The sequence below is a fragment of the Juglans regia genome, chromosome 14 (genome assembly GCF_001411555.2).
Source record: "Juglans regia cultivar Chandler chromosome 14, Walnut 2.0, whole genome shotgun sequence".
Classification (NCBI taxonomy): domain Eukaryota; kingdom Viridiplantae; phylum Streptophyta; class Magnoliopsida; order Fagales; family Juglandaceae; genus Juglans; species Juglans regia.
The window spans coordinates 18,636,919-18,655,615 of record NC_049914.1 but is presented as its reverse complement, the minus strand read 5'-3'; the positions used below and the strand labels follow the sequence as shown (position 1 = coordinate 18,655,615).

The following is an 18,697-nucleotide window of genomic DNA, read 5'->3' as shown; positions in this document are numbered from 1 at the left end:
TCAGATCTGTCTGACATAGGGTTAGAGTTTTGACACCAATGCTGGAGCAGGATCTTTAGTTTCAGCAACAGAACATGAGTAAAAAGGGACTTCAGGTCAGGTTTAGGTAGAAGGCTATGGTGCTGTAATTATAGACAAAAGATCAGTATTAATTTGTATTTAGGGGCTGGAATAGTCATGATAAACTAAAATGTAGCCAGACCAGAAGTTAGAACGAAAGGAGAGGATGAAAGAAATTTAGGCATCACAGCTGGGGATGCATCAATTTCAATGTATCGCATAAATTTCACACTAAAAAAACAAAAGAGGCTGAAATAATTTTCTTCTTTCATTGAAAAGTTACGATGCTTAGGTTTTCTAGTTCTAATAGGAATTTACCACCAATGGGACAAAGGGCGAGATCCTCAGTTCAAGACTTATTGGGTGTGTCTAACTGAAAAAAAATGAAATAACTGAAAGGTTACTACTGTTTCATTTTGCTGTTCCTCTATTCCTTTTCTTGTTGTCCCAACAAGACTACTCTGCTTGGTTGATCACTATTACTAACTTCAGCAAATTTAATTTATTAAATGAGTCAGTTGTGACGACAAAATTATAATCAAAGCAAACGATAGAGCTTCTATAAAGCTTGGTGTTTTTTTCTAAGCAAGCTTGATGTATAATATTTAACACAGTGTTGCCTGGACGGATAGGCCTTTCAACGAGATAGAGGTTTATGAAGTGGTAAGAAAGATGGTCAAAGACTAAGCACATGGTCCAGATGGCTTCTCTATAGGATTCTTCCAATCCTCTTGGGAGGCGGTGAAGGATAATTTGATGAAGGTTTTCCAGGAATTTTTCTCATTTGGTAAGTTTGAGAAAAGTCTTGATGCCACTTTTATTGCACTTATTCCCAAGAAGGTTGGGGCTTTGAATGTTAAAGATTTTCGGCCTATTAGTCTCATGAATATGGTGTATAAGATTATCTCCAAGGTTTTAGCTAACCGCTTGTGGGAGGTCTTGGGGGGGATTATTTCGAGACCCCAAAATGCCTTTCTAAAAGGAAGACATATTGAATCTAATACTAATCACCAGTGAATGGCTAGATAGCATATTAAAATCAAGAGAATCCGGTGTTCTATGCAAGCTCGATATGGAGAAGGTATATGACCACGTCAATTGGGATTTCCTATTATACTTGCTTGGGAGGTGTGGATTTGGGGAGAGGTGGTGCTCATGGATTAGATATTGCATCTCGACTATGAGGTTATCGGTTTTGGTGAATGGCAATCCAATTGGTTTCTTTACCAGTTCATGCAGTCTAAGACAGGGTGATCCGTTGTCCCTACTTCTCTTTGTCATTTTTATGGAGGCACTTAGTAGGATGATATCCGCTATGGTTGACAATGGCTTTATGGTTGGATTTTTGATTGGTGACACCAATCGGGGGGCACCCTTAACATTTCTCATTTGTTGTTTGTAGATGACACCTTGGTATTTTGTAAGCTAGACCAAAATCAGATTTATTAATTAAGGGCTCTCCTACTTAGCTTCAAAGTTGTGTCTGGATTGAAGGTGAATCTATCCAAATCGGAGCTGGTCCCAGTTGGAAATGTTCGTAACCACCGGCAATTGGCCAACATTCTTGGATGTAGGGTCTCCTCACTCCCCATGAAATACCTTGGCCTTCCTTTGGGAGCCTCTTTCAAAGCTAAATCTATGGGATGAAGTTGGAAGAATTTGGACGGAATACTACAAATCTCAGCTGTGTGGAAGATGGTTCCTATTTGTATTCTTTGGTGCCTATGGAAGTAACGAAATGATCGGACTTTTGAAGATAAGGAGCAAACATTGGAGGAGATTAGATTGTTCTTTGTTAAAACTTTGATCCTATGGGCGAGTGTTGTAGATTGTAATGGCTTAAATTTTCATGATTTTCTTGTTTCTATCTCTTCCTCTTAGCTAGGTGTAAACTCTTGTATACCCCCCTTGTGTACTTGGGCTATGCCTATTCTTATTAATGCAAATATCTTTTACTTTTCAAAAAAATATTTAACAGATAAGAGGATTGCATGAATAAAGGGTGGGGGGACCCCCGACAAACACCGCTTTACAATTAGTACAACACGAGAATAAAACGTGGCCACTGCGAACAAATAAATGTTCTCTACCCTTCCCTGTCAAGGGGGAGCTGCACTAAGTGGCAGTTTTCGTACAATCCGACAAGTGAATTGTAGATCCAAGGCCGAAGACCATGGTGGTTGGTGTAGCCGCACTTCATTGTTCTGGAAAGACTCTTGAGGAGATCCACTTCCTCGTCTTCATGATTTTGTGGTGAAAGGTGACAACTTTTATGTCACAGATTGAAAACCAAACTCCATTGCATTATTTGTAGTTGCAAAACTCCACATTCTTCCAAAGGAATAAGTGTGGTTCTCGCGCCGGGGGCTGAAGTGAAAAAGTGTGGGGCTCTAGGGTTGTGGCAGAAAGAGACCACCAAGTGATTACGGGAGTGGTGGTGATCATCGAATGGGAACGGTTTGAATTTTTTGACTTTCCTTTTGGATATAAGGGTATTCCAGCTTTTAGGTTTAGGAAAATCAAGATAGAGTTGAATATGGGCTGATTACAGATTGGGTGAGCTCGAAAGGCATCAGAATCTGCACCAGCGCTGCGACTCATGCACTGGTCACATTGCGGCCATGATGGTCAGATCTAGAAGATTAGAGGGTGGGAAATATTTTGGGCCGGCAAATGTGGCAGATTGGGCTCTGAGGAAGGGAGGTGCATGGGCCCCACATGCCACTTTGGGCAGTGCATGAGCAACACACACCCATCGTTTTGGCACACCAACCCTTGTACGGTGCATGCATCTCGGTTTGGCTGTAAAGCTGCAGATCATTCTTTTTCAGCCTTGGAGGAAAAGGGACAACAAAAACAACTAGAAAGCTGGAAAAAATGGACAGTGTAGAGAGATACGAAAAGGGGAGGAGGGGGGAGCGGAAGAGGGAGCCAAAACTCCCACCTCCTCTCCGGCAGAAAACTGGCAAAGAAAGTGGTTGAAAATGGGTCTCGGGGTCTTAGAGGAAGAGGGGGTCTCGGGCAGGTCTTCACAACACACTGGTTCTGAGCTTGATTAATTTTCGGTTCCTATAAAGCTTGGTTTAACTTGTATGAGATCATATAAACTCAAATAATTCTTATTTATTATTTTTATAATATAATTTTTAAATTTATGATGAGAATATCTTATGTATTTAAAAAAGATCAGATAAAATCATATTCCTATGTGATACATGTCGTTTGGAGCAATATTAATACCATTGTTGATATATGCATTTAAAAATTATATTAAGATATTTATTAAAAGCCAAAGTTTGTCACAATTTGTGGATGAAGTTATAGAATATAATATAAATAATCTATATTGTCAAAATTAATTAGCTTGTGAACAAGGTCAAACACATTTGAAAACTAAAAGAGGTTAAGGGCCAATCCACTTTACTGAGGGTTGCCTTTGTATAGCTGTCAACTCCAAATTAGCGGTTTAACCAAAGTCCGTACCTTGCTGATACATGTGAGCAACATCATTTGAGCTGAGTTCATTCGTGGTGAGTTTCTCTTGTGCACCCAAGACTTTTGAGTACTTGGTATTGGGTCAAAGTATTGTTTTGAAAGTGCATGGATGCAAGCAACATTACCAATGTTGTAATACACGTTGTAGATGCTCCTCCACTTTAGCAGTGCCAAGATAAATTAGAGGGAACTGATATTGTTTGATAAGTAGAGGAACCAATGTTGTAACATTCCCACGAGCTAAAAGTGGGCTCAGTTTCTTTGGGCACATCTTCAACTAGGTGACGATGGTCCTTTGACCTTAAAAAATATCCCTGCATATTTGGCCCGCAAAACGTGTCTTTTCCCATTCAGATTAGCTGTCATGGGAGCGTTGAATGAAGATTCAGATGTGACTAACTAGATGTAGAAGGAAATTAATTCAAACCTAGCCAGCCATAGTAATTGCCGAAACCACAACAGAAGTAGATAGTAGCAACAGCCAACAATGGTAACCTCCAGCAGTATACCAGCCACTGAGAACTCAAGAACCCACCTTCAACTGGATGGAACGAAAGAAAAACAGAAAAGCTTGCCAATAGAAACGTAGTTAAGGAGACATAGACCTACCAATAATAATCAGTGAGATTCAGATATTAACTAAGGGTTGAATTTTACTTGGAAACCAATAGATCCAATAATTAAATCAAAACTAAACCCAGCTGGACCTTCAAACACATGTATGTACTGCTAAACCATGAAGAATAGGAGAGAAGTAAACTGAATAGGAGCAAAATCAAAACATTGTATCATTCAGTGAACAATGTGTTGGGATTGGAGATGAGACTTCTAATCTCACTTATAATAACTGAATTTACCAGTGAGTGAACAATGTGTCAATGCCAAAGCATGTTTGCGTACTCTTTTTTTCCCTTCAATGTTTTAATAACCTTAGTTGAGTACTTTTCCTTGCCTCTATGTTGTACAGTTTTTTGGGCTCTTTCCTACGGCATCTTTGTTGGGGTTGGAGGCAGCTGGTCAACACTATTGTGAAGATGATTGGAGTAAGCTGAGAATTCAGCATCGTTATATTGATGACTTGGATTTGTCAAGATACTGCTTCTCTTCAGCGTATATGATGGCCCTATTGCATGACAGCCTTGGAATCCCTATGACTGAAAAGAGGTATCATTTCTTTTGGATGCAGACCAAATTGTTTTCACTTTTCTAGTGGCAAACAGAATTCATCCAGATGTTACTGGTGGGAAAAAAGAGAATAGCATTCATACAGATGTCAACAATTAATGCCTAATGCATAGGGTGGTATAAACTGAAATGCCTAATACATTCATCTATACTTTAAAAATTAATCAAGTTGAATCAACTTGCAAGTACCCAGACTGTTCCTGGTATCATATTAAACTAGTTTAATTCTTCAGAATGAAAAAGTATTTGCTCACATTTCTCGTACATTGTACACATCTTCTGAATATTATTAGTGTTGAATAGGGATTTTCACTGATCATGTAAATTTGTAATGAAGATAGATAGCCAAGTTCTCGGTTGCTAGCTTAAAACTTTCTTCAAATATGGTATATATGTGTTCCGATGCTAACAACTGTATAGTTGGACCGTTGAAGCTTCTAGTCGTGGCCTAATTTTAGTAATGTATTGGATTTGGTATAGAAGAGGCAAGTATTTTTTTCCCCACTATCAGAAACAAAAATCCGTGATATTGTGGTTAAAATAAATATTTGTAGGGTTGGATTTGCAAATCACACCGGAAGCATTCCCCTTGACTGGACGCTTGGAGCTTTCATCAGCGAAACAATGTCAGAGCCACTCCAGTTGGAACCTGGTAACCTGGGCCAGATTGTTGGAAATGAATCAGTCACATACTTCTCCTTGTTTGCATTTCTATTAATAGCTGTACTTGCCACATTCTTTGTACTGCGATGGCGGAAACCACAATTAAAGACTATCTATGATCTAGAGAAAGGGCGCTATATTGTCACTCGTGTCCCTAGGTAAATTATCCACCCAACATTTTTCTACTCTTTGTTCATTTGGAAGGAATCTCTGTAAATTCATTAGAAAATTTATGAGAGCACTATAGCACCAATGAGTTTTATTGCTTGAAAAGACCAACCACACTGTCCACAATATACAGGGATAACTGCAAGGCACTCACTCCCCTATGATTTTGTAATGATAGTAAGCGGAAGTTCAAGTGATTTGCTCTTTAGTTTGGGCAAGGATGTCACTTATGATTATATACATTGCTTGATGATATTTGCCAAGTTCCTCATGGTGATGTTGAAACTCTGTATTTCTTCGTAACAATAGCCTAAAAAACACCCTGGTGTTAGACCATTTATTCTGATGTTGGGTAGTTGAGTTTAGGGAAGGCACTTTTGGCTTTCTGAATTGCGAACCACGTCTCATAGCATTCATGGTACGCCTTTGTTTATATGCTTAGGTGTTTCAGAATGAGAGAAAAATTCTACTCGTCATCCCTATACCACACTATAAATGATTTTTTTTTTTTTTTTTAAATTTTGCCAAATGTGTGGTGTATAGATGATAAGTAAAAGAATTCATTTAGTTTAGCATGAATAAAACAAAAAAAAAAAATAAAATAAAAAATAAAAAATTATAAATTATGTGTGGTGTGGTGTGGTGTGTAGGGGTGAGGATGGCACGTGCAAGGCACAGGCACAGTGCCCTAACATGTTAATTAGTGATGAAACTATTTGAGCAAAACCTATTAAATTGAGTCCCCGGGCATTTATTTGATCAAGATTTTTAATATCCATACAGTATATATGGTTGCTGGTGGTAAAAAAAAAAAAAAACCTCTTATGAGTGGTCTCTTTAATGTATAAGTTAAATGGATGTACCGAGACAAATTAACATTATATAAAGAAAAGCTATGTTATATGTATAATAACATCAAAGTACAAAACGATCGATTATTTTCATTGGAATTTTACCAAATTAAAGTACGTAAGAAGAAAAGCTACAGATTCTGTACGTACAGAAGGCATGCAGAGATGCACCCCAGGCATGCAGTGATGCTCACAAGGGTCAGCAGCCAGCCAGAGTCCCTTACCCAGTAGAGCATCTTGTCCATCGACGCAACCTAGCTACGTCCGGCGTTGATGGACAAATAAAATGCATTCTAATTAATAATATATATATATATATATATATAATTATTACGAAAATAAATCATTATAATTAACATGTTGTAATCTCATCAAATAAAATGCCAAAAAGAAGATTATTATAAAACCATGTCTTTCCAACATAGCATGGTCATAACATAGCTTGACATAGAAAGATGGTGGAGATAAAGGCCGCCATGTATGCAATGAATCAAGAGTGGATGCGCAGCAGCTCGAGGGCTTCACCAGTTGCCAATTTTGTCGTGTGTCTGAGTTTCCTATAATCTTCATAAGTAATCGGGGCATAAAGACGGGGGTGTTCAGTGTCCACAAGTTCAGGTGGGGCTTCCATTACTCCCTCATTCGGTCCTAAGATAGATGAGGCAATTGAAAATCGGATACTTGATTCTTTGCATTCTACTCGATGCTTCACGTTAAGAAACCTTCCATTACTCCATAGCTTCAACGTCGTACGTACATGTCAATCACGAACAATCATGCATGATGATATTTTTTAGATTAAAATTATATATATATATTGAATAAGCTGGCGGTGCAATAAATGATCAAAGACATGGGGTTCTTAATTAATTACCTTAGCAACGTCCCCAAGATTGACAAGGAAGGTTCCTGGCCATGGACGGATTGGTACAAATGCACCCAAATTGTCCATGGCTTCAAGACCACCAACTTTTTCATCATCTTGAACTATGGTTAGAAACCCACAATCTGAGTGTACCAGTACACCTGAAGACCCTACGGTTTCAGGAGTGAAGTGGTATTTGTTCATCCTAAGCTGGCAAGGCCATTCTTTGAACAAGTCGGTGACCAACCCCATGCTTTTGGCCAAATTTTTCCCCAAATCAAGGGCCAGCTCGTGTATTGCTTGAGCATAAGTCTCTAGTATCTCCCTGCCAATACAAGAAAGATGAGGCAATTGGTAAGGTGCATGCACTGTATCATAGGCACTGTGTTTGTTTTTTTTTTTTTTTAATACAGGATGGGGGTCCGAACCTAGTTCTCCCATTTGAAGAACAGGCCTTATATCATCTGATGATCCAAAGGACCTTAGCATCATGCATGTGCGTGTATGATATAGTGGAAACAAACCTTTGGTGAGGAGAGGCATCCAGCTGAGAGAAAAAGCCACCCAAGTTTTGAGGGGAACCCAAGTCATGGAGGCCCAAGGACTCATAATTAGGATTGGCAACATTTGGTGCCAAGTAGCCGCTGCCCGTAATCAAATCGATGTTGTGCCTTTTGGTTTCTGTGGGAAGCTCAAACAGTTCACTCACCACCTTCTTCATTTGTGTCATGAGACCCACAGGGATATTGTGGTTGACGACCCTAAAACAACCCCATTCCTCGGCTGCTTCTCTGAGTTTCCGATAATGCTCTACATCTTGATCAAATTCTTGCATGTCAATAATCGGTACTACATGATTCGAGTTGTCGCCCTCCGTACTCATGTTTGCAGCTCGCTCGCTTGTCCTCTTCCCTTCTTCAAATAAACACCCACGAATACACAAGGACAGTGAGTACTCAATGGCATTAATTTGTAACGTTGGTTTGATGGCGGCTTGTTTGGTTTTGACCATTAAAACAAAAGATCATGTAACGAAAAGACCTAAAACTACTTATATAATATACACTAGGTGTTGATTCTTTATTGGCTTAGGTCTGATCATTAATGGGTCTGATGCAGGCACTCATGTTGACTAAAACGACAAGTCTTTTTTTATAGCACACATGTAACCAATAATACTTTGTAAGAATCGATCGGACTTAGTTTTTTTGGGCTCATCTTTAACTGCATGGGTGAAGATGGGGTGAAGATTAATTCTATCCAATTCAACTAAAATTGAGTATTATGGTTATTTCGTTTATCAGTCTAATCACTTTCACAAATGAAATGACATGCCAAATATAGTAATCTTTTAGATTTGGAACACAAAATGGGCATTTTCTCGTATAGCTGATTTCATAGTAGCATTGAATGATCAGGTGCCTTAATTAGATTTAAAAAAGTAATTTATTGGGAATAAAAAGCCATAATAATTGCTCCAAGCACAAAGCAAGTGGACAGATCAAGCGATAGCCAATAAAGATAAGAACATTATCCAACCAATAGACAGCAAGCTTCAGATATTATTGGGCAAGAATTGGTTCGGTGAAGGATGATAGAAGGGCACTGAGAAGAAGGTGGTCTGTGCGACGCCATTGGAGGTAAGTAGGATTGGTTTGAGATTGCTAGGAGAGTGACAGAGAAGGCGAGGAAGCTGGAAGGATCAGAGGAGGAGAAGAGTCATCGATGAAATGGAAGAGTTCCTGGCCATGGAGATATGGGATAATCTGAGCTCGCCAACGGAGGTAATTGTCGGAACCTAGTTTGACGGAAACAATGTGAGAAAAATTACTGGGGAGTTGGAAGTTGGTGGAGCGGTCTTTTTCGGAGGAGGAGATTTCACCAGCCATGGAGGACAATATTAGTCGTATCCCAGCTCTGATGCCATGATAGAGTTTTTGAAAGAAATGTATTTGATTCTCATATATGTAGCAGAGCAATATAAATTTGTATATATACAAACGGCTAGGCTTAACAGAATTCATATGGACAAAATATCAAGCAGTTGGTATGCGCTGCTAAACCATGCATGCAGAATATGAGAAAGTTATAAACAGACTCAGAGAAAAATAAAGACAAAACCTGCAACCTAAAACAGCTTAACCTCAGTAACAGATCAGTTAATGAACTTCTTGATCGCGAGAAGTGCGTGTAGCCTCAAACTGGCCTGAAACAATGTGTTATTGTGCAAGGCATATTTGTAGACTTATTTTTCTTCGTGTTTACTTAATTAATTGATTAGATCGTCGACTTCTTCGCTAGAGATTGAGCCATAATTAGATTATTGACGAATGCATGCACACAAATACGAACCATGATGTGAAAATTGAATAATTGGGCGGTTTATGCGCGCCAACCAACTTTGACCCTTTTTTTTTTTTTTTTTAGTAATGCTAGAGAGAAGTTGCTATAGCAGTGCATACTTTACACTCACTGTATGACTACTTCTAGTTGATTGTTTCCAACACTCACTTAGAGAGATGTGTGGTCTATATGATGCCACATCATGTGTGCAGAATAGATACTCCCAATAGTGACTTTTATTTATATTTATTTATTTTTTTTGGACACGAAATGGGATAATGCATTGTGCATGTGTTCCAAATTCATTAAGGCTACGTTTGGACATTGTGCTCAACTCAGTTGAGTTGAGTTCTTTATGAATAATAGTGAGTTGAATAGTAGAAGAAGTTATGTGAGCCCATCTAAACTGAGTTTAAAGTGTGTTTTGATGTTAAAATAAATTTAATACTTTTTATGAAAAATTGAAAAAAGTTATGGGTCTCGCGTATAAAAATGTTTTAAGTTGAAAAAAGTTGTGAATTCCACGTGTAAAAATGTTTTGAGTTGAAATGAGTTTAGTAATTTAAAAATTGAGTATTTAAATATTAAATTCAGCTTAAAATTAGATTCAACTCAATTGAGTTTTGGAACCAATTTAAATGCATGGAGTTTCTAAACTGAATTAATAGATTAGCTGCTAATTTAAATAGGTGGGGTTTCTGTCCGATGGGTGCTCGTGTGGCTGCAGTTTTCGTGCTCTGGGTGGGCGAAGCCGAGGCTGGATGAGAGGGACGGTGGAGGAAGGAAGTCCAGGTGGAGGCTGTCGAAGCTCGCGCAGAGGACGGGCGGTAGAAGAAGATCGGGCTAAGGAAGAAGCGTGTTGAGCGAGAGAGGAAGAAGAATAGAAAAGAGAAGGAATAAATAAGAAAAAAAAGGAAAGAGGAAAAAAAAAACTTGAAGAAGGGTGGCGGCCATAAGTTAGAGATGCAACCTTAGGGCTGCCCTTTTTTAGGCTGGGTTTTGTGTTTTGTTTATCTATGTAGGGTACCTCTATCATTTGTAGGGTTTTAATTGGTGTTTGTATTTTGTTTATCTTTTTTAATAAAAGAAATAAACAATTGGATTTTTGTCCATAGGTGGATGGTTGGATACCCCTTCCCTTATGGATGATAGGATTGGTTGGGATACCTCTCCTTATTTGAAGGATGGGGTAGTTGGAATATCCTTTTTTCATTAGGAAGTAGGGATGTGTTTTATCTCTGTTTTATACCGAGAGTGATACTCTCTTATGAGAGTTTCTAAAAGTTTAGACAACCCATCGCAAAGTAATTTGTGTGCGGGGAGGCGTACAATAAATATGTAGTTTAGCTTGTATTTAAAATTTTTTCTATATTGACTAGTCACGAATTTAATTTTTTTTTTATAGATAAAATTAAGTCTATTTCTTATAAAAAATAAAAATAGATGGGGTTTACTAGAGAATTTGGTTAGCGGATAACACGTGTGGCGGTTGCGTTGGACTGACAGAAATACCGACGAAAGCACGTCCACATGGTACGCGTCTTTCTATGAATGTCAGTGTTGTAATTTCCATTGATTATGACAAATGAGCATTGAAATATAAGACCATAAAAATCTCATTAAAAATGAAAAGCCGAGTTCTTCTAGAAAACTGGCAATGAGTGGTCCTATTTTAATTTTACCGCTAATTTAAAATTTTATTTATATTTTTTTAATATTTTAAAATATTTTTTTTAAAAAAATATCAATACACTAATATTTACTTCCTTAATTATTAAATAAAAAAATTAAAATATTTGAGATGCCAAAATAGAGAGAGAAATAGATTGGACAAAATAATATTTTTTAATTTACAGTATCTTAATTTCTTGAATCCCCTTTTCTCGTATATAAAAAAAAAAAAAAAAATGGAACGCGGAGTTATTTGATTTCTCTACATGAATTGTATCTAGCCAAGCCACCCATATATAAAACAAAACAAATTTGTACGCCTTTTTCTCCTAATTTGTTTTTCGCTTCATGATCTATTCTGTTAGAATGTACAGCGGAAAAGTATCTCAAACTCAGCTTATAAAACTGCTCCACAAGTTTCTCTAGATTGATAAATCCCAAACGTTTCTTCTTAGTGGCGAAATGTACTACGTAGTATAAAAACTAGAGTCACACTTAACAAATCCACAGCCTAAATATTTTATCAAGAGAGAACAAAAAAGAGAGAGAACTTTTTTATGTATCAGATGGTGCCAAAACACAATTGTATTGTGAAACGACAGTAACGCATGGCTTAAAGCCATGCGTTACAAGCAACTGCAGGAGGGGCTCAGCCCCACGTGGGCGCCCCTCCATCTAACATCTCTCACTCGCACACAGTGGGCATGACCCCAGGTCAGCATTTCTCTAATGTTCTCAATCTTGTTCATACAAATAAATAGGCCTTGCGACCACCAAACACATCTGTAGAAAGAAGGGAGTACATACACCAAATCTCTCCCAGAGAAGACTAGCATAGTAACATCCCTAAAGTGTCTGGTCATGTCCTAGACTCATTCGATCGCATCAAGATCAAGCATTTTCGAACCTTCTTGAGTAAAAAAAAAAACTTAGAACAATACTTGACTACCTCCAAATATTTCAATGTGTTCACAACCTTTAGCCGCTACCAAGATGTAGCGTCAATGTTTGACGTCAGCAAACACTATCGAAGATACGATATCGAATAGTCTTCCCTTTGCACTCATATCACTCAATTTTGGTCGAACTGCTTTCTCAACAATGCCTCTTTAGACCGTATCAATCATGGCCATAGATAGCATGCCAAAGTAGCAGACAGCACAACCTCTATCTCGTGACATAGTCAAAAGTAAAGGACATTTAAAAAAAATGAGACTCACACAGTGAGAGAGAGAAACATTTTACTCACTCATATAGTCGTATAAGCACATATAGTATGAAACACATGCTACGGTAGATTTCTCTTTCTTAAAGAGCATATGTCTGTATCAACACCGTACAGATCTTAGTCTAGTCGCTCCTTAAGTGTGTAACCCGAATTCCTCTATTTGCACGCCTCCAAGGCGTCAAAGAGGAACTCACATCTGGCTTACTACAGGCTACATGGATGGTGGGGTAACCGATGCATAGTCCTATCAATGGACCTCATCTTAGCTCCCACTAAGGCGACATAACTTTGTGTCAACCAACTTATCCCTTTGGACAAGTACCTAGGGACACAATGTCTCATCTCTACTCGCTACTTAAGCACTAGAGGCGATCGCTCGTGTGAGTGAGCCGATCTAAGCATGTTGACATATCTTGTATGTGTGTATTAAAAACAATACGATAAAGACAAGAATTGAATCATATTGTATTAATATCCAAAAGGAAATGTTACATCTTTATGTCATTTGAAACACAAATTACATTTATAGTCTACGCAGTCCTAGATTCCTAACATGAGCCTCGAAGACATCTCTTGCTATAGGCTTCGTTAAGGGATCAACAACCATGCGACTCATAGAAAGATATTTCAGAACCACTTCCTTTTGCGCTATCATGTCTCTGATATAGTGATATCTGATATTTATGTGTTTGGTTCTTCCATGATACTTTGAGTCCTTATCATATGTGAGAGCTACCATGCTATCGCAGAATATCATCACCGGATCTGATGTATCCATGCCAATGTCTAAATGCTTGAGGAACCTCCGTAACTAAACAGCTTTTTGAACTGCTGCAGAACAAGCTATGTATTCTGCCTCCATGGTGGATAAAGCTATACAGGGTTGTTTCTTGCTGCTCCATGTAATGGCGCCTTGGTTGAGCAGAAAGACATACACAGTGGTTGATTTGTGCTCATCTAGGTTGCTGCCTCAATCGACATCACTGTAACTTCTTAGCTGCAAATCTGAACCTTGATAGCACAACACATAGTCAGCAGTTCCTTTGAGATATCGCATAATCCTTTTGACCACTTTCTAGTGAGCTAGTCCAGGGTTAGATTGGAATCTACTCACTAAGCTAACTTCATAGCATATGTCAGGCCGAGTACACATCATTACATACATCAGACTACCCGCAGTATTAGCACAAGGAACACGGGCCATCTTTTCTTTTTCTTTTTGAGTCTTAAGACACATCACTTTAGACAAGTTCTCGCTTCTTGCAACAGGGGTGTCAATGGGTTTACATCCCTTCATTAGGAAGCGCTCGAGGACTTTCTTTATGTAAGTCTGTTAAGACAAACACAAAAGTCTCTTTGAGCGATCTCTATAGATTTTAACTCCCAGAATGTATTCTGCCTCACCCATATCCTTCATCTCAAAATTGAAGGATAACCACTCTTTTGTGGCGACTATCAACCCTTTATTATTTCCAGCTAGTAACATGTCGTCAACGTATAATGACAACATAATGAAACTCTTCTTAGACCTTTTGACATAGACACAATGATCCTCTGTGATCATCGTAAACCCATTCGAGAGAATGGTTCGATGGAATCTGAGGTACCATTGTCTAGATGATTGCTTTAGGCCATATATAGATCGTTTGAGCTTGCACACTTTGCGCTCTTGACCTTTGACCACAAAACCCGTTGGTTGATCCATATAGATCTCCTCATCTAGTTCTCCATTGAGAAATGCTATCTTAACGTCCATCTGGTAGAGTTCTAAATCCATGTTTGCTACTATAGCTAGAATCAGGCAAATTGAGGCAAACCTCACCACTGGTGAAAAAGTCTCCTCATAGTCTATACTTTCCTGTTGGATATATCCTTTTGCCACTAAGCGAGCTTTGTACTTATCTATTGATCCATCCAACTTGCGTTTGACCTTAAGAACCCATTTGTTCCCAATAGTCTTACGCACTATTGGTAGATCAACCAGATCCCAGACCTAGTTAGTCTTCATAGACTCAATCTCATCATTAAGAGCTTTCATCCACTCATCTTTAGTAGAAGATGAGAGAGCCTCATAAATTGTCCTAGGCTCGTCATTATCATGCAGAGCTACCATAAAAGCTTCTCTTTCAATCTCAAAACGACGACGGGGAATACTTTCACGTGTGCTTCTACGCGGCTGAGGTTATTGTGATTGATTGACAAGTGATGTGCTCCCACTCATATTCAAATAATTTGTAGAAGCATGAAGAATTTCTTCCTTATTCTCAACTAAATTCCTTGGAGCACTTTCCTCTTGTTCCAAAATCTCATGAAATTCTAAACTCCTATCAACCTCACCTCTACTTAGAAACTCATCTTCAATGAAATCCACATCTCGTGACTCAATCTCAGTCACACTTCCATCAGATTGTTCACCTATTAATACACACCATTTAGAGTATTCTGAGTATCTTATAAAGATACACTTCTTCCCTCTAGGGTCTAACTTCCCATACTTATGAGAAAGATCGTGAACAAAACCCGTTGAACCCCATGGCCGCAAGTTACTCAAATTGGGTTTCTCGCCGGTCCATAGTTCATATGGGGTGGAAGTTACTGATTTGGAAGGCACTCGGTTAAGAATGTAGGCAGTAGTCAAAAGTGCATCCCCCAAAAAGAAATTGGTAGGTTTACTTGTGCCATCATTGACCTAACCATCTCAAGCAGTGTTCGATTTCTCATTTCTGCCACGCCATTTTGCTGCGGCGTACTAGGCATCGTCAACTGTCTTTTGATACCTTTTTCATCACAGAGCCTTTTAAATTGCTCAGAGAGATATTCTCGTCCTCGGTCAGTTCTTAAAGCTTTTAAACTCTTGTCTAACTGATTTTCAACCATTTTTAGATATCGCCTAAAACATTCCAATGCTTCAGACTTATGGAAGATTAAGTAGATATGACTGTAACGTGAAAATTCATCCATAAATGTGATGAAGTAGACATCTCCGTGTTTTGTGCTCACACTCATTGGACCACAGATGTCTGAGTGGACTAATTGCAGTGGAAAAGATGCCCTTGTGGCTTTTCCAAACGGTTTTCTCTTAACTTTTCCCATTAGACAATGTTCATATGTGGGCAAGATGACCTTAGCGAGATTGCCTATTAGGCCTTCTCTAGCTAACCTAGCCATTCTATCTTGCCCTATATGGCCAAGCCTAACATGCCATCTATATGAATCCAAATTATCAGATGTAGAAAGAAAAGCAATAGACTCATTTATATTTGAATATTCCAAATTCAAAATCATAAAACCGTCTTGAAGAAAAACATTGCCATAAAACACATGGCCCAAATAAAAGGAAACATAATTGTTTTTAAATACAATTCGAAAACCAAGTCTTAATAGAGTGACTACAGAAAGTAAGTTTCGTCGGATCTCGGGAGCGTATAGCACATTGTGGAGGAAAATAGTGCGGCCACCTTGCAAGTCCAGCTTGTAGGTACCAAATCTAAGTACCTCCATGCTAGCTTCATTCCCCACCTTGATATCACGGCTCCCAGCTGGAATCCGACGATACTCCACAAATTTGACTCTGTCTCGCGCTATGTGTTCGGTCGCTCCTGAATCAACAGTCCACACAGGATAGGAGTGAGCAACCATCACATGGCTAGTTACAAAAACAATGCGAGAAAAGGCAGTGTACCTTCTTCGGCTCAGTGCAGTCACGAGCGAAGTGGCCATTCTTTCCATAGTTGAAGCACTCTAATTTTGACTTGTTCTTCTTGTGCTTGTCCCTCTTGCTGTGCTGAGAAGTTCCTGACACCTTCTTAATTTGTCCAGCAGCTACCCCATTCTTGGACTTCTTGCACTTAGGCTTTGATGCCTTACGTGAACCAGAATCAGCCACATAGGCCGTGTGATTGGGCTTGGCAGCCTCTAGGCGCTCAGCCTCCAATTCCAAGTGACGCGAGATATCATCAAAGTCTTTGATATTCTCGTTATGTGTCAGGTTCTGGCTCATATTCTCCCAAGAATTCGGCAGTGATCTTATCACTGCCTGGACTTGCTGTTCATCAGTCAGGTTGTTTCTTGCCGACTTAAGTTCACGGATCATGGTTGACATAGCCATAAGATATTGCTTCATCGTGTGGTCAGAGCGCATCTTATAGGAGTCAAACCTCATGGTTAACCCACGCAACCTAGTGGCTGAAGTTCCACCAAACTTCAACTTCAAAGCGTCCCACATGCGTTAGGCAGTGTCATAGATCTCGAACTCACACATTAGATCATTGTGCATGCTGCTTAACATTATTATGCGCGCGCACCGACTTTTCTTAGCCCATTGAGTATAGGCTAGTTAATCTATCTTGTGTTGTTCCGAGGTCCCCTCCCCGGGCTTAGTAAGGGAGTGAGATAAGGCCTCCAAGACCTTTTGCTCATCTAAGACATATTGGATTTTGCGATGCCAAATGTCGTAGTTTTCCCCATCCAATTTTTTCCATTTGTTTAAATCGACAACTATACTATTGGATGCCATTTCATTACAATACGCAAAGAAGGGATATTACACACACACCTAAGAAATCTGTTGCGTCCATCCAAGCTAGAAAAAAATAATTTAAACATGTCGCAAGAACGAAAAATTGTTAGGCTTCAGAATCATCTCTTGCGCCACAATATCCAATTATTAAATTTCTAACCTAATTCCCGCGCAAATTCAAAAAAAATATGGGAGAATTAATCATAAATCTCAACCATACTCCCACTATCTTAAGTAGTCATCTAGTCCTAGTCACATGTAAATACATAACCTACTAAAATCGCAGTAATCTTTTGGGCCAGTCTATAAGGACAGCTACTCCAACCACAGTAACCTGTTGGGCCAGTTTACTAAGATGGTTCATATAAGACAATTACAGTCCATTTTTCTTGTTCCATCAGTGCATTTACAGTTTTCACTGGGGTCACTTTGGTCTTTTAGCTATACAGTGCATTTACTGTTCTTACTGGGGTCACTGCAATTTTTTCAGTCTATCATTTACACTGACAATTCTAACTAAGACTACTTAGTGGGAATTTTTCTATTTTATCAATAAAGACTAATGTATAAACATTCAAACCTAACATTCATAGATGATAAAATAATCACATATCCACATGTTCAATTCACATATACATGTAATCACATTTAATACAACAGATTAAATAAAATATCACATGTAATATAACATAATGGAATAAAAAAAAATAGCATGAATATAACTATATATTCACATGTGATCACATTTAATCTAAAACATTAAATAAAAGATCACATGTAATATAACAATATATCTAAGCATATATTAAATCATGCAAATTTTTTTTTAATAGAAACAAAATAAATACATAATAAATACATTTAAAAAAAAAGACCCACCTAAACCAAAGGTAAGTCGCAACCCAGTGGTGCGCGCAGCTTTTGACCAGTGGTCCTGGGTTCGAGTCCTAGGGATGCCACTTTCATCTCCTTCTTTTTATTTTCTGTTAAAAAAATGGGCTTAAACAAGGTTGGGCTTTGAAAACATGGCCCAGACATTTTCTTTGTTTTTTTATTTTTTTTATTTTACAGCAGAAAGCCCAGCCTATTTTTTTTTTTTTAGGTTTTTAAAAAAATATATGGGCCGTGAGGCCTAGGCCCATGAAAGTAAACAGACGACCATTAGGTCATCTTCTTCCTCCATTCGGCTACTGTTTACGTGAACAGTAGCCATTCCACAGCAGCAGCGGAGACGCCGCTGGAGACTCCCACGCAGCACCTTAGGTGCCGGAAAAAATCCGTCCAAGCAGCTGGGTGCTACCGCAGCACCACTGTGTTGGTGCTCGCAGCACCTCCTGGTGCGTGCAGCGCCTTGCGGTGGTGCGCGCAGCACCACTGCGTTGGTGCTAGTAGCACCACCTTGTGCGCGGCCATTTTTTTTTTAAACAGATAAAAAAAAAGAGGATAAAAAAGACACCATACAAATTTCAAGCATATGTGAGAAAAAGTTATCAACTGGAAGCAATTCAAAAAATAACTCTGATACCAATGTTAGAATGCACAACGGAAAAGTACTTCAAGCTCAGCTTATACGATTGTTCCACAAATTTCTCCAGATTGATAAATCCTAAGCGTTTCCTCTTAGTGGTGAAGTGTATTATGTAGTATAA

General features: G+C 38.7%; 2 protein-coding genes across 6 annotated transcripts in view; one reads left to right on the top strand and one right to left on the bottom strand.

Annotated features, from left to right (window-relative positions):
• LOC109014015 (probable apyrase 6) overlaps positions 1 to 5,779 on the top strand; it is a 34,791-nt gene extending 29,012 nt beyond the window's left edge. The window contains exons 7-8 of the mRNA XM_018996316.2: positions 4,523 to 4,719; positions 5,295 to 5,779. Coding sequence (XP_018851861.1) covers positions 4,523 to 4,719; positions 5,295 to 5,565 — 468 coding nt within the window. The 3' untranslated portion in view covers positions 5,566 to 5,779. The remainder of the gene's footprint in view (positions 1 to 4,522; positions 4,720 to 5,294) is intronic.
• Positions 5,780 to 6,765: 986 nt separating this feature from the next.
• LOC109014024 (2-oxoglutarate-dependent dioxygenase DAO-like) lies at positions 6,766 to 9,659 on the bottom strand. Of its 5 annotated transcripts, none has more exons than XM_018996334.2 (4): positions 9,640 to 9,659; positions 7,812 to 8,202; positions 7,297 to 7,612; positions 6,766 to 7,161 (listed from the first exon to the last, which is right to left on the bottom strand). In XM_018996334.2, the coding sequence occupies exons 2-4, from the start codon at positions 8,168 to 8,170 to the stop codon at positions 6,913 to 6,915; spliced, it is 924 nt and encodes a 307-aa protein (XP_018851879.1). In that variant the 5' UTR covers positions 8,171 to 8,202; positions 9,640 to 9,659; the 3' UTR covers positions 6,766 to 6,912. The 5 variants fall into 5 exon arrangements, with proteins under 5 accessions (XP_018851879.1, XP_018851876.1, XP_018851877.1 ...); XM_018996331.2 differs by lacking the exon at positions 9,640 to 9,659 and adding an exon at positions 9,409 to 9,581; XM_018996332.2 differs by lacking the exon at positions 9,640 to 9,659 and adding an exon at positions 9,416 to 9,581.
• Between the last annotated feature and the right edge of the window lie 9,038 nt (positions 9,660 to 18,697).